Below are 23,657 nucleotides of genomic sequence, written 5' to 3'. Positions count from 1 at the left end.
AGCGGATCCAATTTAGACCTTTTCCAAATCTGTGAAGTTTCATTTTAGAACTGTCTGTCTTGCGAAGTTTTACCAAACTTGGTATTTAAACGTACCTTATATACAGAGTGAATTTAATTAGCAAGGCAAGTTAAAAGTATTCCTTACTACTGTTCCTTTCTCGTCGAAATCAAAGTTTCGACTTCAAGGGCTTTTTACATTTTTATTAGAGCTGTGGTAATTCAATTAATTAATATAAAAAATATAATGAAGACTGTGGCCACTTGCGATATACAAGATTTATTAAATTATTACAACTACTATTATATGAGAATACACAATTTTTACATGTACAATATAATATATTACGTATCTCGCTATTTATTCTCTTCTTCCATTTTTGTTCCTCTTATTTTCTTTTTATACATACTTTCCGCTTAATACGATTCTTCTTTCGTGTCTCTTTCTCTCGCGATACTTCATTCTGCATACAAAACGAATAATTATCGGGTGCATTAGGGGGAATAACTCGTCTTTGCTGAATAAGTTAAACGCAATTTACACGTATCAGTAACACTATAATTTCTGTTCTATCTCATAAAGTTATACAACCCGATTCGTTTCGACATTATACGCGCAAAGTAGAATACTGCGATTACACATACACGTAATAATTCCTGGACGTGGACGATATTCTTTTTTATTTCTTTTTCTTTTTTTTTTTTTTTCCTCTTACTTTAAACCATTTCTAACTTAGCTAACTATTATGCCCTGCGTAGTTCTAATCGTTACACGTACATACATATGTACTGTCCGATACTCTTAATATACAATTCATTTCGTGTCTTCGTGTTTTCATGTACGAACCGGAAGCGTTTGAAATCTGTAACATCCATTGACATCGACAGGGTCCGATGATTTACGACTTCTTCTTGACTTGTCCAACACGAAAAAGGAGAAAGAAAAGAGCGACGAGTAACAAATAGCTCGTTACAAATCGCGTTTTTGCGAAATATAAGGCTTAATGGGCTTTCGTTCTCTTTTAAGACATCGAAACGTCTTAATACTCGACACGCTACACACTCATTAAGATAGCGACAAGTCACGCTCTTAAACAGCACCCATTATTGACTCTGGAGCAACCTGTGTTGCAATTGTTTTTGTGCAGTATGGTAATAATCTCTCGTTCGTCTTGTGCTGTTCCAAGGATACGAATCATCCACCGATCGACCTTTCGATTATTTTTTTTTTAATATGATACAAAAAATATTGGCGCGCACCAGCGCGTGCGAATATAAAATATACTCTGGCGCGTATTGTACAAGCCCGCGTTTCTTCATCTTTTCTCTCTTTCTCTCTATGTGTGTGCATAAGTTTGAGGTCAACACGGCTACATTCTCGTGATAGATTCGCCTGCTTACGAATTACAGCCAGATACAATTTAGTGGCATAAAGTGTGAAGTTAAGAGGCCGAATAGAAGTAAAGTTTATCGAGAAAGAGTTTGCAACGTGCAATGGCTTTCTCACTTTTAAGGAAATAAGACCACGGTAATATGTGACCTCAAACTTATGGCTGTTTCTTTCACTTACGTTAGTTTTAAACATTAACTCGACATATACAATTACTTACGTGGCTGTTTTGCTCGGTTAATTACTAGAGAATAATCATGTTCGTTTTGTTCCTTCATTCTCCCGAAAGCTTCTTTGCTTAAGAAAACATTGAAGTGAGAGATACTGGCTTTGGTATAATCGATAATCTCTCCTAAATACAATCTGTAAATGCTAAATCGATAAAAAATACTATTCTTCTTCTTACCTCCTGCGTATATATACATGTGCACGATTAAAAAGGCCAATAGCACGGTCAACGTTGCCCTGGCCAGATTCTTGTGGCTAAAAATCGAAGAGAATTGCGAGTTCCGGCTATTTCGTTCGATTGGTACAATTGACATTTTATTTCGTTATCGCAAACAGAAAGTGACGGTAGAAAATTTTCGTTTTTTTTTTCCCCTCCTTCCTTACCTTATGCAAGATTGGACGTTCGTTCAAGAATGCTATCTCGATCTTTTCAATTTTAAGCCAACAATTTCTTCCATCCGAGACACAGATTTTTATACTAACTGCAAATTACACTTATCGATACGCAGAAGTTGTTCTTAATTAACGCGCTCGCTGTGCCTTCGTAAAATTGTTACCGACGTTGGTTAAAATAAGGATTAATTGACAGCGGACGCTTTAATGTTTGAATCGTGCTAATACAACATATGTATATAAGGCGTTTTCTAAATCGCAGATCAGAGTAAAGTGCGAAATGAAACCAGTAAACCGACCGACCAGGATTGGATCCGAAGATAATCAATCGTAATTTCGTCCATTTTGATCTGCCACTTAGAGAATACTTAATACTTTGCTTTTTTTGTTCCTAAAGGCATACAGATTAATCACATACACCTGGAATGATCCCTTTCTCTCAATTGCGCTTGGAATTCATCGATATACTTTGTTCCATAATTCGTCTTGCCGTTTCATCGTGAACGTAAGTCGCAGAGGGACGTAGAAAACTCATATCGTACCGATACTCTCCCTATTAGGGAAACGGGCGATTCAACTTCGCATAACAGTCTTTGTAAACGATGCAAGTAACGAACTGGATCGATTTGAATCTGTTCGCAAAGAAATGAATTTTTCGACGGTATAATCCAAATAGTCAAGATGGCACTAGAATGTTTCGTTTCGGTAAAAAACTCGATACATAAAAAAGGAATAGAAAAATCGTACGATTAATAGTGTGTCGCAAAAAATCCGATACTTTCTCGATGTCGGTATAAACGTGTAAAAGCTAAACTGCTGAAATTTACTTAATTCTCTTTTTTTTTTTTTTAAACCCTTGGTTAATTTACCGTTAAGCGTGTAATGCAAAGTTTGTATACGTATGTATAATACGTGTGTTCGTGAGTATATTTATCTATCTTTATATATATTCTTTTTTTTTTATATGTAACGTTTAAATAGGATTCGTTGAATTTGTTGCGATGTCTTCCAAGGAAATCCAATGCGATTCCATTAAAAATCCAAGCGACTTAACTATTCGAAAAAACCATTCTCTATTGAAGAACTTCGATAACTATGTATATAACGTCGAATACGAAGATATATTTAACGATCAACGTAATACATTATCCCACATAGATTATTGTTATTTAATTCGCATTTTCAGTTGACGTGCAATAGTCTGATAGATACTCCTCGCTCGGTCAACGTTGTAAAGATTCAGAAATGTCCCGAGACGAGAATTCACTTGACATATTCGAGGCCACGATGGCTCAGGTTTTTATAGTTAAAACTATTACGTGCTTTGAAGTGAAAAAGGTTAATTTTACCGTTTATCGAGGAATAATAGTTCTTGAAAGTTACATTTTTTACTGCAATATATTTGTTTGTACGACAAGAAGCTGTATTTTTTTTAAATAATGCGTTATTGTATAGATGAACATAGTATAGGAAAAAGAAACCGAACATTGCCATTATTTTTGATAAATGTTATTAAACACAAATTCAAAATTAAAAGTACCAAACAGTACGAATCGAAAAGATAGTGGAAGGAATCTATTTCTCTTATTTTTAGATATAGAATATAACAGAACTTGATTTTAGAACAAAACATACCTTGCATCTTACTTTCAAGGATTCAAAGATTTCCGCTAAAACAAATTAATATAATAATACGGAAACGAAGTTTATAACAATTTACATGTTTGCTGCGACGAAGATGACCAAACTCTCTTCACCGAGAGATCCGGAAACAAACGTTTCTGTTGACTGGCATAGAAACGTACGTGTAAAAGGTATCTGCGATTGATAGAATGAATTCTACATACTGGCCATACGATTAAAATTACAGAAACATCGTATTTGTAGTTTCGTCGAAGACTGTGTCCCAAGGACCCATTTTTAAAGAAAAAGATGTACTCGCCTCTTGCTACTAATAAATATGATTGTTTTATGGGATAACCTTTTCGACGATGCATTCAGTCTTTGATGCCTTATCATTTTTCGTTACAAACGAAACGTGTCAAAACGTAAAGATATACTTCTCTTTTTATCTTGTCGACGTAATCGATTGGAAATATTTCAAGTTTTTCTTGTTCCTCTGATGAGTTTCTCGAAGTGCATATAGTTCTCTGTGCGATGATTAGTACCATTCCGGATGTGTTATCCCGTGTCAAATAGAAATTTACGATGAACTGACCACACGGTTCGCGAACGAATTCCTTCGTCGAGCATCGAAAGAAAAGGTAATGTTATTCCAGTGATCGGTCTGTCCAACGATGCGAAAAACTTTATCCGTGACTGATCCTAACGAGGACTTAGAGCAAGGATGGTCGATCTTCACGATGAAGTTCACGGACGTTTTCGATTTTTCGGCGATTGCTGCCCGCCATGAGACATTTAGTCGTCTCGAACAGGTAGATTGACTTGGAACCACGTAGTCAGGCATCCGGCTCACCTTTGAGCCTAAGACGGGCAAAGTCCTCGAAGATTATGTCATCGTCGCAGTCCGCCTCCCTGAAGCGAAACGGGGAGAATTTCAGAAACTCTAAAATCGAAGAAAACCCTATAATCTCTAGATGAAAAGCTTTCTGTATGCAAAACATCTACTAATTTTGCGGCATGGAATAAGTAACGAGTTGACAGTCGCATGTGCGTCAATGATTTCGCCGAAATGGTCTCCGACTGACGAGAATAGCTCCAAATCGTTATTGAAATATTGATCACGTACGTGTCCAATTGAATCAGATTCGTGTCAAGCGGTATCTCGCCACCATCTGCCTTATTCGTCGGACTAGGCCGTGCAGTGGGTGGCGCTGGTTCCTCTTCTTCCGGTTTCGGATGCATCAAGATGAACGGCAGTTCCGCCACTAATTCGCTGTTAACAACATAAATTAAATTCTCCGTTTCATTTCCTGACGACTCGGGCTCGCGTTATGAATACGTACATTGATATAAATTGATATTAATTGCGACAACGTTGGATTGGAGAAATATTAAAGATAGCGGAAACTATCCTGATCTTCTGGTTGCCTGTTACGTTTCTCCAAACCAGTTTGTCGTCAAAACGAATTTCTTTCATTTGAACTTACCCCCCAAGAGGACCAAGGCAGAGCTTTACTTTCACTTTGTACTGGACGATAATTCCAAGGTTTTCACGTTGCGAGGGATCCACCACACTGCGAAACGGTACGAAGTTCGTCAATTTCTAGTAATCTTTTGGCTGCAGATTTTTATCAAACCGGACATGCGTAGTTAACGGAGCAGCTTGAATTCACCAAAAAGCGGTAAACATTTAGCTCGAAGGAATATTCTAACGAACAATAGCGCGAGAATATTGTAGAGGTAATAGACGGGATAGGATTAGTCTTCGTATCTTGAAGTCGTAAAGGAAGATCTCAGAACGAGCAAAGTATCATGCAGTCTGAAAGTAGTAAGTGCAAAGCGATCATTCAGACAAAAAGAAGCAGGGGGACAGGGTATCGATTTCGTTTTCAAGCATGACCGCTTACACGTCAGGAGTTCGTACGATTTAATGCGAATAGTGCGGTTGAAGTAAGACTATAACACAGAATTCCATAGAATGATCGAAGTATCGAGAGTTGTTTCAAGATTACAAAAATCCGAAGCAAACATTCGAAAGCGTTTAGCTTCCACCGCACTCATTCGTTGGTTTTCGTTACGTGTTTTCACTAATGACAGTGTTCAGGATTTGCAGCAGTGTCGACGAAGCAAAATCGATTCTCTAATGCGTTTCTAGCGTCTTAAGTTGGAAATTTCGTCGAATCTACGATTCATGATCGATTCAACCAACCAAGTATATTCACTTCCGGTTGCAACGTACACGAGATCGTGTTGAAAAATACGTACTAATGCTCTAATGAAGCAGCTAAACGCAACGCCTAAATCTCATCCCGCGATCTGTACTAAAAGGTACCAATCCGCTACATCGCCAATCAGCCAACTCATTTCTCACAGAGGGAAATCATCGAAAACACGATTGAGCACGATAGAACAGGCACGATGCTGTTCACGACTTCTCGCCTGTCGTTCTGTAAAGTGATGGTTGGCCATTATCGCGAATTGCCCACGATTATTTGCATAATTGCCTGTAATTATCGTCACGTTGCGTCTTCATTAGCTTATCGAAAATAACAATGCAGATGCAATTATTTGACAGGAAAGTGCAGTTTGCTCTTTCTGTACGATGTACACTGTAATTTCAGGTTGTAAATCGTCCAATTTGCGATCTATCTTTTAAATCAAAATTGTGAAGGATAAAGTGCATCGAACGAAGCCAACCTTTTTTTTTCGAATAAAAGATTAGATATACGGAAACAAAAAACAAAGGAGACATCGAGTGTCGTTGATCGTTGCACTGAAGGCTCGCGTTCAACGAAAGGTATTACATTATTTAAAGGTTGGAAAGTACCTTCTCAAGTACTTGACATAATGGAACAAGTGCTCTTCGTTCAGCGATTTCTTGCTACATTACTTGCTACTTTTAAGGTTTCGTTAAGTTGCAGTATCAAAAGTCGAGTATGAAGTACGTTAAATAATTTTTAATTTTTCAACGAAGCAAAATATTTTCGAGATGAAATTTTTTTTCGTACGCTCCTGCAATTAAAATTACGCAAAAATTTCTACTGTCGAGTTTCGAAACTAATGGGAGTCTCGCGCGTGTATTTTGTAACGGAGCGAGAATTTTATTTCGTTTCGTTCAAAGCGAGGAACGCGAGGTATAATTACAGCGTTTTTATGGAAAGAAAGTTAGGGGCTCTGCAAGACGATAGCAGATTTTATGTGAAGCGAAGGAGGGCGAAACGCGATCGGATCAATCCGCAATACGAAAGAAAAACGTACGTTTCGTTTCTGAATATATAACCCGGGAGCGGAAGACGCGCGCGTATATGATGAAAGCGAATAGGCAACGCATCGCTATTTTCGATCGGGCAAAACATAACGTACAGAATGATTGAAAGTATTGGCGAACCAACACGATGCAAGCTCGATAGGAGGATCGTAAAATCTCGTATATATAACATGGCAATATTTTGTCCTAATTTGAAAGTTATTGAGCTTCCAATTATTTTCAGTGCACCGATATCGAAAGAAACATGATCGGAGATAGCAGAAAGTCGGAAAGAAAAGGATACTATCTCGCCTTTTCTTGTCCGTAACGATAATTCGAAGTCCCGTATTTTATCGCGTATGATTCATCTTGTGAAAGCGCGTGGGTGTTGGAAGTTTGGTCGCTGGTAAAAAATTAAATTATCTGAACAACGAAGAATTGTAAACTATATATGTAAATGGTTCTATCGATTTGAAAAACTATCATTCACCAACTCCGTCAGGGATTAATCGCCAATCAGTGATGACAGCTGTAAGACACTGATGGGGCTAACTAACTAACCGCAATGCTTACGGAACGCTGGTTTACAAATAATAAACACGGTTTACACTAAGAACCGGCAAGCTCGAGCCACGAATGCTACACGAGTCTTGTGAAGCGAGCTTCAAAGGGAAAGGTAAAATGAGACAGATAAAACGCAGCCCAGCTGTTCAATTTAAGGTTCTCATCGCGTCTGAAACATAAAAAGACAAAAGGGAAAGGATCCAAGCCTTTTAATGCTTGCCGTTGAAAGCTGAATGATGCGAATGGTAGTCCGAGGATAAAACCTAACTTTTCCATTCTGTGTGTCTTAAATTAAACGAAAGATCTTTATTCCTTCAATAAAATATAAAAATACCGAAACACGTCGGCGCGTATTCATGATTTTGGGCATAGGCAGCTTTGTGAATAGAGAAGTCGTGATTGCACGCGTGATCAGTCCTTCATGATGCTCATAGAGATAGAAAAAGAGAGAGAAAAAGAGTAAGAGAGAGAAAGAGAAAGAGAGAGAAACAGAGGCACGTACAATCAGTACCGATCAAAAGCTTGGGTAGATTGGCATTGTCAAAGGATAGATTTAAACGAAGGAGAATACGATAGTATCCGATGAAACTAACTAAATATCTTAAGCAGAAGTACATAGAACTACGCAATGCTGCTTAAAATGATGAAACGATGTTTAAAATATAATCTTGGAATTACGAAATAAGAATGCAGAAAATTGAAGTAGCTCGTCACCCAAACTTTTGAGCAGTCCTGTATATATATACGTATATATTCAGGCATGTGTTGTCCATGGACAAGCAGCGGTTTTCTTACAGGGTGCTGGACGCCAGATTGGTGTCCTCGTCTTTGATCTGGCCATCGAGGGCAAGCCCCCATTTATCTTTGTTGTTGGCGAGAAGCGGTTTCAGAGAGAACACTTTGCTCAGCGTGAAACCTGGCCCCACTAGGCACCCCTCCCTGATAAACATGTAGCAGAAGAGTGAAGGTAAACGTGCCACGAAGCCTAATATATCCGGATCAAATCGAAATTCCGGAGTAAAAAATTCGCTGATAACCGTGCGCGAAATTGGTTTCTGCGAGGTACTTTGAGTGTACGCGTTTCTCGTTTGTCTTGCGACGCTTTGTCAAAGAATGCGACACTGACTTGTTTCTGAAACTGCTTGCGAGCAGCAATTAGGCGTTGACATCCTCGTTGAAATCGTCGACTCGATCGTGCATATCTAGATCGATACACGATTGATAGTCAGATAAAATTCGACGTTGATTTAGGTGTGTAGCTTCAAGAGTACAGAAAGAATTATCATTATTTAATCCGTCCAAATATAATCGATGGCAAATTGCTAAACATTCGATGGAAATAATGTATGAATTACGTTCTTTCCTATTTGGTTGATTGGAATCGTGACGTGCAAATAATTGCATTTGATATTTAAATTTGATTACATCGAGCCTGACGTTTGCTCGAGACACACGAACAAGCTGCCTACCAATCCTCTCTCTTTTGGCCGCAGACGTGGCTTTGAAACTGAGCTTTGAGAAATACCGACGAACCCTTACAAAACTTATAACACAGATTCTATTTTTCTTATTCGACAAAAGCCAACGAAACTCGTAAATAATATGAGGACAAGCAGTAGTTCGAAAAGATCGGAAATAGGAGAAGTTCGAACGAAACAGCGGCTGTGTGCGCGACACGGAGATGTACTTCAATATCGCAAAAGCGACTCTCGGTGACTCTCCAGTGACGTGTAGCATCATCAGAACGATATAGAACTGCTACCCTCGAGCTTCGATATAGCGAAAGATTCCATAATTTGAAAGCTCGGTCACGAGAGGCAAGCGATACTTCAATCTCGACAGAGACAGAGCAACGATAATAAGCTACGTGACACGCGGACTGTGACGATTTTGACTATACTCGCGAATGAATATATTTTTCTGTGTGTATGAAACGCGAAACTTCAGCTTGTGCGTCACACTGCAATACAGACTACATGGATATACAGGGGAGAAAAGAAGAGCAAGAAAGAAAGAAAGAAAGAAAGAAAGAAAGAATGGGTATTTCGATCGATCAACGTATTATTTGTGGAAAGACACAGACGTGGAGATAACAGAAAATAAAGTAAAAACGAAAGGTTAGGAAAGGGTTAGAGAGATAGAGAAACGGAGAAAGAGGAACGTGTCCCCTGTACAGCAAAATAGACCACCACCGATGGAATTCCATATTCATAAAAAGTGCCCAGCAAAAAGGCCACGAAGGAAAATACTGGCATTCCACTTTGAAATAGTATTCCCATACAATATCGTACTTCGATTTTTAACGATATGATCGTCCGCGAAGACTGCAAACAGGCTTTGAGGCAAATTAAATATATTCCGATGCGTATATAATTACTTTATTATCGCGTATCTGCTGTTTAAATAATTAAAAGTTAAGGCCTGAAACAGCTTGTTCATTTACTGACAAATTATCTCGAGTATCGATTACCGAGAAACGTGTAACATAATACAGAAATACACCCACTTTAAAGTTAGAAACCAGCCACGAAAAATATTTAATATTCCAGACTATTTATTACTTTTTTAACCGATAACACGCGATCCCCGCAATCGATCTCAAACTTTAAAGCAAATCTCAGGCAAGCTATTCGCGAAAGTTTTCCAGAATTATTTGGCCCGTTTCCAGTCTTCAGCCGCGAACGTTCGCTTCGGAGGAAAATTGTAGCCGGCCGATGTTTGAACACTCACATTGTACTAGATGCGAGATTGGTGTCCTCGTGCTTAAGTTGGCCGTCTAGAGCAAGACCTCGCTTGTCTTTGTTGTCAGCAAGCGTTGGTTTTAGAGAAAAGACCTTGCTCAGAGTGAATCCTGGCGATACCCCTATACTGCCAGTGCAATCATTTTATTTTCCGTTTCGTCATGTTATAATTCCTTTCGACATTTATCGCGTTTCGCTACGTATAAGTACACACCTATCGTTAATATTAATCGAAACAGTCTTGTGCAGTGCACCTCTCCTTTCCTTTACTTTTACCGAAAGTGTACCTCCAATTCTGCTATCGATCATTTTCGAAGAAAGACGAACGTCCGAGTCAATTTTTGTAGCTCTATTGTAGTAAGTGAGATTTATTTTACGATGGATACAATTAGACTGGAAATTCGTATTTCTCCGATAAGGGACGCGCAGAAACCAGTACAAGGCATCGTTGATACGAACTATCACGTGCGACATAAATTCGCGCGTACCATTGAAATTTATCCGAACGCAATGTAATTTATGTCTTCCTGCATCTGCGTCGATAGATCTTGAGTAGCTCGTGCCTGGTCACGCCGCAGAATGTGTTACTCGTAAATTTCGCAGTGACTACGACGCGGTGGTATATAGACCAGCTGGTTGCTATTTAAGGACATCGAACAGCTCGAAACATAAAATGTCTTCGAGCAGTCTATCGACGTCAATCGTGACCAGACACGAGACTTAGTTTCGTCTAACGTCAACAGAAATTTATTCAACTATTGCGATTACGTAGTATTCGCGCTAACAGGCGCTTCTGGGAATTGTTGTGAAAGCTAGGCAATAAATAGTTTTATTCGAGAATTCTAACAATAATCACCGTAAACATGGGAACGTAAACTGTAATTCTCGCAGCAAAATAAATCTCGAAGTTATGACTAAAATTTCTCCTGTGAATGACCGTGTCACCACATAATAACGAGAATGTTTCATCAGTTGGCAAACAATACGACTATCAGTGCAAGCGTATTTACAACTTGCGTCTCTACTTTCGTTCGTAACGTTGCATACGGATCCATTTGTTGCCATACTTTCACAGCGAGTATGTTTCGCGTTCTGACGCATGTTCATGGAGAAGAATGGCGTGCAATGAATGATACTCACTCGCTCTCTGCCTCGGCGACCGTGCACTTGTACTGCGCGGTGGAAAACAGACAAATGTCCGCGAATTGCCTCACGGACACTTTGATCCTTTTCACCGTCCGGTTGCTGCTGTTTGCTATATGCACGTTCACGGCAATATTCTCACCGTGATGGTATAACTCCTTGTCCAGTGACGCCTCCAAGTGAAGCTTGTTCGGCGACATAACGAACTCTTTGCTCACCTCGACGGAAGGTTGTTCGCCTTGTTTCGACGGCGCGTACATAATCTTCCGTATAGCCAGTCGCACCGAGCTTCTACAACATGATGATTCATTGCTGTCAACCGGCTTGCAAACCGTTAACCCACGCTGCGATACTCTGCGGCTCGAGTCGTACAATAAATAACGAGATTTCGAAAATTCTGTTATACGAGGCGACAAGATCTCTATGGTTATTTACTAGTTTACTATTTTCCTTTGAGTCAGTTGAAAGATTAAACGATACTTCGATTGAATTGATATAAAACTGAGAAAAGATCTCGCTTCTTTGTCGTATAAAACTAACTACGATACATCTCTTTAACAATGAATCAATTTCTTTGAAAAGGCGCGTATATCTATCTTCATCGTAAGAAAGCAGCCACAGATAATACATTGCGAAACGTATTTACATGATATTCGTGTCTGTTGAAACGTTCCACCGCAAAAGGGATAAAAGAAACGAGCACGTCGACGGTCAGTCCCATGTCGGCTAAAAATCGATTTAGAAGCGAGGGTAGAGAAATCGCGTGGCCGTAAACGTTCTCCTGACGATCGCGATAATCGAGGCTCGTACCGTTTCTGCGGTTTGTCGTCCAGCGTCTCACCTACGAATGCTTTTAATTCGTAGTCGACGCCACATGGTTTTCCAGTTTCGCAGGGCGCTGGTTGTAGCGTCACTGATGCAGGACAATGAGGCGGAAGTTCGAAGTAAAACGGATATGCGTTGCTTCCTAATTTCTTAATCAGCTTCTCCTGCAACCGTGTCAGCTTTCTCTGCTTGGCACCAGGTACCACCGGATAGATTTGTTCGGCGTCTAAATAGAGGTCTTTGCGAAACGTCAATCCTAGAACGTCTAGATCCTCCCTGCCATACTTGAACGCGGCTAGAACATGGCCAAAGACCTTGCGATCCTTCACGTAGTCTGGGTCAATCAGCACGACCCCGTCTGTAACGATCGAACAGCGATCGATGAGCACAGGCTTAAGTGGCCTTGACGTTCAAGATTAACTGGTCGTTTAAGTAAATCGAATTTTCCAATCTTCGCCGTTAGCAGCCTTTCAAGCTATGTTAACGATGTTTCACTGTCAAATAGCTGCAAATAGCTACACTCGAATAATTGGATCAACGTTAAAGAGATAGAACAATACGCTAAACATACCGATGTTTCTCTACTTGAGACAATGTTTCATGTTCGAGGGAGAAAGAACATCGATCGCTTTAGTGACTCAACAGGTAGATGGCTAATGATGGTAATCAGGTACGAAGAAGAAACAAGTGCTTTGAAACCTTACAGCTCAACAAGGGTCTCTGTGTCTTACCGATAGGATCGACGTGAGTTATGTGATCGACGAAATCTCTCTTCCCAAGGTATACCGCGATCTTTCCGTTGACGCTGGACTTCTTGAAGACACGAGTAGCTTGCCGCTTGCTGGTACTGTCCACAGTGTCCATCGCGCAGGTATCGGGGCTTACGATGGCCCCTAACTCATTTGACTCCTCAGACTCCGAATACTCGGATTCCGAACTATCCCACTGCAAATGAAAAAATCGAACATTAAGGATAAAAAATCTCAAAAGCATTAGATCATAGGATATTCCGTAGCATCGATTGGGAAGAAATTGCTCCAAGTCGGAATTATAAATTTTACGTTTCTTCGACTCGTAAAAAGTTTGACGCGAATTTTTCAAATATAAAGTAGGACCAAAGTACTATCCTTTAAAATACTAAAACTGACATCTTTCACGCTTGCCTAACATTTACAATTCAACATCCTCGATCGATTTACGATTACTATTGTTTGTCCATCAATCACGATTTATTTTATAATTGCGAAAGTCGTTCTAACCTTCGTAAACTTGCATCCCAATATCTCTTATCGTTCTCTAGGAACGAGAACTCGGTGCTGGCAAATTTTCAGAAGTATAGCCGTCGTTTTCAAGTCTCGGTGCTCTTGTACGGCACTGACATTCCCCTGTGCTTCAACACGCAACTCGCACGCATTGTGAATCGACAAAGCCAGTGCATACTGTAATGCACGCCAAAAAGGACGTTCGTCATCGTTCTTTGAGAACGGCGCACGTATGCGCGCGTAAAACAGCTCTTTGATCGAGCCATCGTCAAAGAAAACGGCCAGAGATAGAGGAGAAAAAGAAAGGCGAAGAGAGAAGAAGAAAGTTAAAAAAGCAGTTGCTATCAAAAGAGAATATAGATGATGTAGATTTTGTTTGTTCTTCTTGACGAAGAACCGGTCAAAATCACGATATCTTCTCGCCCAGCGAATCTTCGACGAATTGACAAACTTTTGGCACTACTTTCATTATGCCTGAGACAAAATTTTGATTCTTCTTTCTTGGCTAATCGCTAAGCGATTCGACATGACGGCTCGAATTGGTTGAGACATTATCGATATAGACAATTGGCAACTTTCGAAGTTTCCGCGAGCTCTTGCTATAGATTTAAGAAGCTTAACAAACTCGCCTAGAATAGTCTAAGGAGGATTTTAAGTCTGGAAAGTCTTGAGTAACAGCATTGTCGGTAGCGTTAAAAGACGCGCTAAACAACCGACCGATAATCCGAAAGACGTGATCGTGACTGTCAATGACGAGATATTTTGAAGTTTCAAGCTCAGTTAACAATGAATTTTGAAAGTATCGCGATTGGATTCAAAGAAAGATCCGATGAATTGGCGTGATAAATCGACGCGATGATAATATTAAACAATGGCGCTTATCGTAATTAATGATTCGTGCGTGCATTAGCTCGCAGAACGTGCTCGTAAAAGTAGGTGTCTTCACCTTTGCCATATTTGGTGGTACGGTGGTTATTTTTTACGCAGGTGCTTTCTCGGTTCTTCCTTTATCCGGCAAAAACTCGCTACGCCAGCGCGATAAACAATAATCTAATCGCGAGAACGCGACTGACTAGTCGTTTTTCAGAATGAACACTCCGTTGAAATCATCGAATAATTCGATTGTCAGCTACTCACTTTAGCTGATTTCACGTTCCACGAACCTGCTATCGAATATTTTGATTCTCGTATAACTCACTAACATGACTTGCGTTAGCGCAATGACGATCGGCCGCTTTATTTTCTAAAGCACCACTGTTCACTGTTCGCGGGTTTGATAGTAAACGGAGAAATGGATCAAGCACCAAGATCGCTAGAATAGTAGCTTTTCAGTAACGAGCCCTGCAATCCTGGTGAGCGTCGAGCACAGACTAGACGGGCCTTGACAAATGGATGTCAATTTCAATCGACGCTCGTGTAATTCTTAACGCGATCTAAAGAACGATCTGTGCTCGTTGGTGCATGCGAGCATATAGAGAATAGAGTCCGTGACTGTTACGATCCACGTAAGGATGCTGTCGTAAGTCGCAACGATGAATATTCGCTTTTCCAGGAAACAGAAATCGTTATTCCGACGCTGTTTGGTATTTCATTACCATTCCAGCTCTTTCGTATGTCGTAACGTGGGAAGTTTAATAACGGAATAATATTCGAAGGATATATAGTAATATGATGGTATTCGTAATTTCAGTTCTTTGGCGCACCGTTAGACGTATAAAATACAAACAGAATAGAAATATTACGTAGATCGGGAATGAAAACGAAATAATACGGGAATCAAGAATTTGCGACGAACGTGGTGCATGCGTTTCAGCTTTTCAGCCACTCGACGGAAGATTATTACGGTACAATCGTATGACAAATTTAAGACTGGGTAGGATTAAACGACCGTTGATTCAAACACATTCTATAGCACGTGACCGATGCAAAGGACTGACCGTATACACGTTACGTGTTTCTGACGCAACAGACGTCAGAAAATGGAACGTAGCTGTTTAACATCGATAACCAAACCTTCAGAATTGTGCTTTTCAGCTGACGACGTCCTGACGCCTAGAGCTGATCGCGTTTCGAAGGATAGAATAATTTCATTTGTGTTATTCATCGTATACTCGCCTTACTGATACGAGACAATTGTTTTAGTTTTAGAAAAATCGTTACCTATGGAAGGATCGTGCATCAGAAGCTTGTAAATTGTAGGAATATTCAAATGAAACGTTAAGGTTTCGTGAAATCTTGGTAAAGGTGACAGGGAGGAGAATCTCTTCTTCTTTAAGGTCGCTGCACAATTCAATAGACGAGCAACTGGAGCTCGCGACAGAAACGAGATTAGTGCCGAGCGGAAAAACGCGAACGTCGCTGGCGCTGGAAAAACAACAAAACCGATAAGCCATCAGTTTCACTCGATTACCAATCGAGGCAAAATCAATTTCACCATGGTTCAACGTTCCATTTCCATTCTGAAAAAAATATTTTGCTTTGAAAGCCTTTGAAACGTTTGGACCCTCCACGAACGGACAGATTTTTGAAGTATTTCCCGAAAAGGGAGAACGGTGTTCTTTTAATCGATATAAAATCGATAGAGGTTACTGTCGGACAGAAACAAAAGAGAATTCGTGAACTGGTCTTCACGCGAGCGACAAAATGAATTTTCTATTCTTAATCGCGATTTCCACGCGAGATGTACTTGGACTCGAACTTAAAAATAGTTCGTTGCTTTCAAACATAAATCAAGCTGAAAAGCAAGTTGTAAATTTGACGGTAGAACGTACAGACGCTGTACGCGTACATATTTATATTTTCCGGAACGCATTAGAACCGTAATGGAACCTTTTTCCGATTTGCGATACACGTCCGTCTACAATTTTGGTACGTCACTTAACTGTAACCAATTTCGCATGTTGTAATCACGTAATTGCGTTGGCTCAATCCGCATAAATGATGGAAATCCAGCGGGCCAAGTGTCATTTTCGAATGACACGCTCGTACGAGTTCATACTAATTACGTCACGAGCATAAATTCATCATACCTGAAACGAACTTGTAAACGTGACCGAGCCACCGAAGCAATCAACTTGAGCACGCTTCACGTGGGAACGCTCGAAACATATTTCTATCAGCATCCTATTCTACAGTCCCTGAGACGAAATCATTCGTGAAAGTGTGATCATATTCGCGACTATCGTTTGAATAATTTCTGTAATCTCTTCCTTGTCTCCATTCTTTGCTGTGATTGTAAAAGGTTTGCAGAATTATCAGAGGCGAGATTTTTTCAGGATAAAAGTTGTCCGAACCTCTAGAATTTAATTATACCGCGCCGAGTTACATTAAATCGCTGTCTCCTTTGTTGTGTTTGATATAACAAATTCTGTTGGCAGATGCGTCACAATTAGCAGCGAGTTATTTATCGAAGCGTAACGTGGACGAATTGAAAAGATACGAGCGCATCGCGCGCGCGCTTCGAAAAAAAGAAAAAACAACAGGAAAATTACGCGTTAACATCGCAATTTTTCGTCTAAAAGTTTTTCCTTCGCTTTGACGCCGCAAATTTGCATCACGATCACGATGATACTGTGTGCACGTGCACCGAACGAGGGCGCAAAGAGGTAATAGACGTCCCGGCATACTAAATTGCAGAATTTATTAGTTATTATGAGGAACATGCATGCGTATTTGCATGTACCTATGCGACGATACACAAAGGGCGGGACGTGGTCGTTTAAACTGCGTGGCAAGCGCAGCAACTTGCTAAGAGTTACGAGGCAGACTAGATAACTTTATTAAAGCTTCGACGGACAAGTTTACAAATTCCACGGCTAGTTAAATCGAAAATTACCTAATTGTATTTCTAACAACGAAACACGCAAAAAATTCACTAAAAACTACGATGTTTATACATTTCCATGAAGAATAAATACATTTCGACCAAAACGTCCACGATATTTGGTATTCGTAGCTCTTAGATATTTGTCATTTAATCACATATACTGTTTTATTTTCACGTTCGTTTATCTCGCTGAACGAGAAATTTGAAATTGTCGGGGAGGGCGTCTGAGCATTGGATCGATACTGCGCCGACTGATCTGCAGTAATTAAATATCTAAAGGCCATGTAAACGCATCTAACCAAACAGCTTTAGCCTATACCAAACTTTATTATTTCCGCTTATTTTAATCAATTTTCATACTATCAATATTTGAACGCGCAATTTCCGTGCAACGTACCGTGTAAACACAACTGTTATTTGTGTCGATGATGAATCGAGCATAAAAAGAAAAAAAAAAGAACAAGAAGAATGATTGTTTTTATGGATCCTCAAAATCATAAACGATTTATTCAGCCGCGTTTCCAATCTTCGCGGGTCAAGGTAAACGAGCATGTTATTAATTATAAACGCAACTTTTTATAGGTTACTTGAACTTCAGCTAACTACGTATACGTATCTACCTATACTCGAGAATGACACTGTTTGGCTTCTTCCAGCATACAAACGATTTATTACGTTGTAACGTGAGGCAATAACGCAAGTATTATATTATCTGTTTCATTCAATAATACGTATGAATTCGATCGATGGTTAGAAACGATTATGTTTCTAAAAATATTCAGCAATGTACTACGAAACAATCTTGAAAATAATTAAGGAAGGTTAATGCATCGCATCGTTTCAACGTCAATGCTTATTCATTCATAAGATTCAGCTGCTCGTTTGTTAAGACACGCATCTAAATTCCTTATTTATTACGATTGGCGTTGCGAAAAAATTATACATTGTTGCATAATACTTTGTTTCTTAACATCTTGTTATTCTCACCTCGTTTAATCTTACACGCCGTCCTACGCTGGTTACTGTTATTTATACTATTTATCTGCCCGGTAATTTGTCATCTGCTGTGCTTAAATTAATCGTTAGAAACCGATAACGTGAGATAACGCAATGATACTAACGAAAACTAACTTTTGAAACTGGTTGGTTTTATACGATCCAGATGATGCCTATGTATATTTTTCATCCATTACAATTTAACGTTCTCACGAATGAAACGAGTACACATTTCTAGCGATTTTATTAAAAGAAATATAAAAGTAACTGAATTCTAGTCTGAATTCTCTTTTTAATCGTTTTGAATATCCTCGCGTGACATCAACTTATCGCTGCTCCCACCAACACAACAACTCTCCTTGTCAATTCTCAACAATACGTCCCAATTGCCGCGACGAATTCCACAGAACTTTTCCGTGTTCTAAAGGTTAGAAATGCACAGTTTACACGAAAGAAACGCACTGCATCGCCGCACTTTGGTGGCCAGGTCAACAGGTCACTGTTCACAGCAAAATGATTTCCATATAGAGGTTTTAATTCTTCGTCGCCCCTTTTTCTATTGTTGTATATCAGCTCGAGACTCGCAGAAAACCAGATAGAAACTTTCTTTATTGGAAATTTGTTTGCATACGCCTGATAACCAGCATAAGTTACTTGACGGTGTGCAAGGTTGCAAGCTATCACTGGATCGATTGAACGACTAAGGTCAGCAACTTTTATTGGACGTTTAGGGTGTGTAACGTTAGGCTAGATTGAGAAGAAGATGCTTGTGAATTTTTTCTGATACCACGTATCTTTTATCATATGGCATGCTCGTGTTTTGAAGTTTTTGCAATTCAATTCGTAGAATAATATAAGGCTAAGTATCGCAAGAAAATCATCATGAATGAATCTTTAGATATAATGGTACCCGTGAAAAAGCATCCAGTGCGCAAATTCGCTTTCACGGATACGCGCGATCATTGCAAAACCGATCAAGGACCTCTGGCTCTGAGAACCGACCGGCCTTGAATTAGTAGGTATTCGATGACTGAGGAATGTATCAGACCTGTGCACGCGTATCCGGATTACTCGTGATCGTGACACAGAAATTCGCCTTCGAACGATCGCGGAATCGCGTAGCCGTTCGTGCGAATGTCGTTCTCACGGATATCGAAAGTGACCAATACCTTTCTCCGTTCGATTCAGAAAGATAAAGAAAGAAACGTTTCTTGAGCAGCATTCGCGATTTATACTTTTCACGCGTCGCTTTTCACCGTGACGCAGAAAGAAGTATGCTCGTTATACCGACATCGGGAATGCTTCCAGGAATCTTAACAGCAGTTTTGAACGTTAAACACGCCGCGACTGGAATACCGGTTCGTTATGCATGGTTATTTTCGGTCGTCTATTAAAATTTCCACCCGCCATCATGTTCGCGTGGAGAACACCGTGCAGTTAGCTTGTTTTTCCTTGAGAAACTTTTATAATTTCCAACGTAATGGTAGTATTCACTCGGTAAAGGCACCAGATTCACGTGACTAGGTTCAATTAATTTTCTCGAACAACGTCGTTGCTTAATCTTCGCTAAACTAATTGTACTGTTTTTTTATTTACATTTACCAAAATATAATCGACTATTATAGTCGATTATTCTTTTTAATAAGGTACACTCGTTGTTAAGTCTTTACAAGCGATTTCATAGAATCCTGAGAATCTGAGAATTCGATATTTTAATTATAGTCATACGAAGTATTCCTCAATCTTGATTCAAATATTATTGAACGAGAAATTTTTATGTAGAGTGAATGTATCAATCGTTATCGTTACTTTCTGCTTTAATTTAGGAATTCGTTCTATCAGGTAAGCTTTAACTTCATTGAAATTCGAGACTTATTCCAAGGATTTACTACGGTTCTGATATATAGTTGAACTTCTTGTTAGTGCGTATATCGATACAATACCATGCATCCCAAAGTTTGTAACAGATCTCCATGCTAAGATTCTTGTCACGATATGGGAAAGGTGACGTTTTCTGGTAACTATTCTAGACAGTTTGTCTGAACGTGTTACCTCACCTCGGACTTAAGCTGTCGTAAGTAAGTCTGTCTAACATGGAATATTTACGTGGAACAAGGACAAACTTACTTTTTCTATCATCGAATTCGACCAGTCTCTCTTTAAAATTTCAACATCGACAATTTCGATCTGGTAGCGGTATTTCGCGCAGAAGCAGCATCGTTGCTGGCGTGAAAAAGAAACTGGGTTAATTGATGCGAGCTCGTGGCTGTCTGGAAGAGAGAAACAGTAAATTCCGCGATCGAAAGTCGCGACCCGGTCCTTCCTGCAACGGGGTTTATGCCAACGATTCGTGGAGGAATCACGTTTCACCGGTACGTATGAAAAATCACAACATTTAACAAATAATTTCCCTGCGTTTGCTGCAACCGACACACCGATGAATTTTACATTGCAAATAAGCGCACAAGTCGCGAATGGTTTTTCCCATCTTACATCGCTGGAAAAACTCGAGCGAATAAAAATGCAACACGTCACGTTGCAGGTGTTATCCTACTGACACATCCTTTTTTATCTTAATGCTTCATTAAATTTCATTGAGCTTGTTCGTTCTTTTCAATTGAAAACGAAAGATGAGATTCACCTCGTCTGTAATTTTTGTACATTTTCATTTTAATTTTTGTCATCGTCAATATGTTCTTCTTGGGTAGAACTGTAACGATTCTTGCTGCATTTTCTTTCATCATAAAATTTCCGTACATTTAAGGAGCGTAACAGATTGCTTTTTATCGCTACATGTCACATCAGAAGAGCAACAGCCGACAGGTATGGTGTTTCACATTTTTGCCAGATTTCAGATGAAGTTTTCGCGCGGTTGCTTCAGCTACACTCGGTTGCGTACCGTTCATCATCCTCTGTCAGCCTACCACCTGTTTCCGTACCCGGCGTGCTTTATTCAAGGAGTCAGTAGACCGAAAGGCGATCGTCAATCTGACCGGAAGGTTCGTCAGTACCGGATGGGGCTCGTGAAAGGCAGTGCAATTAATTAAGATGGAATTATGCTGCCAGCTCGTTCACGCCTGAAGGAATAGAAAAACGCGAGGGAGCGCTCAAAACCTACGATCGTTTCACCTTTTATTTCGTCGGTTCACAAAACTTTCACTTTTCTTTCTTTCTCATATCAAAAAATTATATGTCTTTTCATTAAATGTTCAATAAGCACATGTAAAGCGTAAGAAACGTTCAATTCAACTTTTAACGTGGTTTAAAAAGACGTATAGAAACGAGGTTATAAGTGAGACAGAAAGTCTCAAGATTCAGAAAGATTCAATAAGCTTCCCTTCTTTACCGAAAGAAGTTTTCTTGTCCTCAACTTATTTTCTTCAAAGAGAAAGTTCACCCGTTTATCCCTCCTTTAATGTTTTTATCTCTTAGCAGTGTATTATCTCTATAGAAGTTTAATTACGAAGGGATGAAACGAAACGTTTGCTTGATCACCTTTTCTCATAGAAGCCCCGAAACTAGCCCTTAAACCCTCGTGCTACGAATTCGAACCAGGGTAATGAAGAAAGTCGTCGTAAAACGAAATAATAGTAGGATCACTTCTTTCCTTTGGAATTCACAGCCGTATGGGGAGTCACCCTTAGTCGTTTGCCTCGAATCACGTGGCCCGTTTCCCTTGGATTTTTCATTAAAACTTTACGACGTCAAGCGAAGAACAACGTAATATTTGAGGAATATTGCTCGTAACTTTGGACTTTTCGTTCCACTCCTCAGGCATTTTACAAATTACATCAACGGGATAAATTAAAATTTGTCACAAATCACTTTTACTTTATCCACGTTTATTATAAGTCTATAGTATATGGCTTGTACAATGATATCGAAGAAGTAAAATCTCTGGAAGGGCTATGCAAACGTTCCGGAAATTAATGGCGGGGCTGGTTCCGTGAAACGGATATGCAAATAGATTCAATTAATAACGATAAATGACGAACTCTCCTTCCAGCTGTAACTTCACACGTTTTGCGTTTATGTAGGTAAGTGAATCTTTTTAATGAATTTCTGCGGATAGACGCGTGACAATGCAAATAATGAAGCGGAACGCGAAGGAATCGAAAAGATATTACATTGCAGCTCGATAGCCCTTTCAATTAGGAAAATAGAATGCCAATACGTTCAATGAGGTGTCTTGCTATCGCATAGATTATCTTTGCATCAGAACTAGCATTACAATCCTAAAGGAAAAGATAGTTATTTCTATAAATACCATGTTACGATACTCGTTATTAAATGATGATTTAACAACGCCGATAAATTCCACAAAATACCTAATCAGTATTTCGTCGTATTTCGCGTGATTTCTATTCGCGTATTTGCCATAAAAATCATATAAAGTAATTAGGAAATAGAAAATCAATAAACAATTTGCCATTCTCGATCTATGGAACGAATTGTAAGAAATCTTTTAGCGTGAATAAATGTCGAGCGGATCTCAGAACGACGGAACAACCCTAGGAAAGTCGATCAATTTCTCAATGCGAGATTCGCGCTGAATAAGCAGTTCGTAATTCGCAATCGTGATCAGTCTCAGCATTACCGTCGAAATAGATAACCATAGATATCGTGGAACTTTGCACAACCAATGAATAAATTTTATTTCGAGTCAAACATCTTCGAATCGTAGCACGATAACAGAACGCCTAGTTTTATTTGCCGTAGATTACGATGTTCCGTGGTATTTTGCGCGCACGCGTGTTTCTACACGATCATCATCATCTTTCCAGGCAGAACAAACATTAGCTAGAATAGTTATGTGCGAATTTAATCCGGCCATACGTTGATGATCACACTATTCGATAAGACGAGTTAATTAATTTGAACGTTGAACGAACTAATCTTGAAGAAAAGTGTCTTGTAATTAGGATATTGTTTATCTTATTTATGTTATCTTTCGTTCTTTCTATCGCCTAATATCGTTATATATCGAGTACGTGATTAAGTACTCGAGATTGTTTCAGATATTGATCGGTATGGGCTAACTGACGAAGCTGTCTGTAAAGCGGAACTCTTTTCTAGAGAGCATCTACCCCTCGGTGTAACTAACCACGCTTTACAAGAAGTTTTATTTCACAGACTGTAATTTCGCCATTGGTATCAGCAATTTCAAATGTCGCTCCCATTCTCTCGCTTCTTTTTACCATTAATTTTCATCATAGATCGTCAAATGTTCAAACCTTTTTCCGTCGAACCAACGCTTCGGAATTGAAATACATCAACGAAATAATATCTCTGTTGCTCTTTACTAAATACACTTCTTGCTACGTCTCTACCATCTCTATCAGTGATCGATGATGAACTAAGGAAATCGCGATCGCACAATAGGATCGAAAGTCCATTGTATGCGTAATCGTCGACCCGTG

The 23,657-nt window shown here is 39.5% G+C and overlaps 2 protein-coding genes across 9 annotated transcripts in view; one reads left to right on the top strand and one right to left on the bottom strand.

The window, feature by feature from the left end:
* Window positions 1-23,657, top strand: part of LOC100744487 (protein FAM8A1) — a 35,544-nt gene that overhangs the window by 3,683 nt on the left and 8,204 nt on the right. The gene's annotated exons all lie outside the window — the stretch shown is intronic.
* Window positions 676-23,657, bottom strand: part of LOC100745215 (beta-arrestin-1) — a 28,573-nt gene continuing 5,591 nt past the window's right edge. The window contains exons 1-10 of one of the 8 annotated variants that reach the window (XM_024367031.2): window positions 14,362-14,991; window positions 13,413-13,592; window positions 12,885-13,098; window positions 12,139-12,511; window positions 11,326-11,619; window positions 10,175-10,312; window positions 8,240-8,383; window positions 5,121-5,207; window positions 4,760-4,906; window positions 676-4,545 (exon numbers count right to left, since the gene is read on the bottom strand). In XM_024367031.2, coding sequence (XP_024222799.1) covers window positions 4,470-4,545; window positions 4,760-4,906; window positions 5,121-5,207; window positions 8,240-8,383; window positions 10,175-10,312; window positions 11,326-11,619; window positions 12,139-12,511; window positions 12,885-13,017 — 1,392 coding nt within the window. In that variant the 5' untranslated portion in view covers window positions 13,018-13,098; window positions 13,413-13,592; window positions 14,362-14,991 and the 3' untranslated portion in view covers window positions 676-4,469. Of the gene's footprint in view, window positions 4,577-4,759; window positions 4,907-5,120; window positions 5,208-8,239; window positions 8,384-10,174; window positions 10,313-11,325; window positions 11,620-12,138; window positions 12,512-12,884; window positions 13,099-13,412; window positions 13,593-14,361; window positions 15,124-23,657 lie in introns of those variants that run through there. The other 7 variants (XM_024367029.2, XM_024367028.2, XM_024367032.2 and 4 more) reach the window with 7 other exon arrangements.

Source organism: Bombus impatiens, unplaced genomic scaffold, assembly GCF_000188095.3.
Source record: "Bombus impatiens unplaced genomic scaffold, BIMP_2.2 scf_0264, whole genome shotgun sequence".
In the NCBI taxonomy this organism is placed as follows: domain Eukaryota; kingdom Metazoa; phylum Arthropoda; class Insecta; order Hymenoptera; family Apidae; genus Bombus; species Bombus impatiens.
The sequence above is the reverse complement of the archived record's forward strand: the minus strand, read 5'-3'. Positions and strand labels throughout refer to the sequence as shown.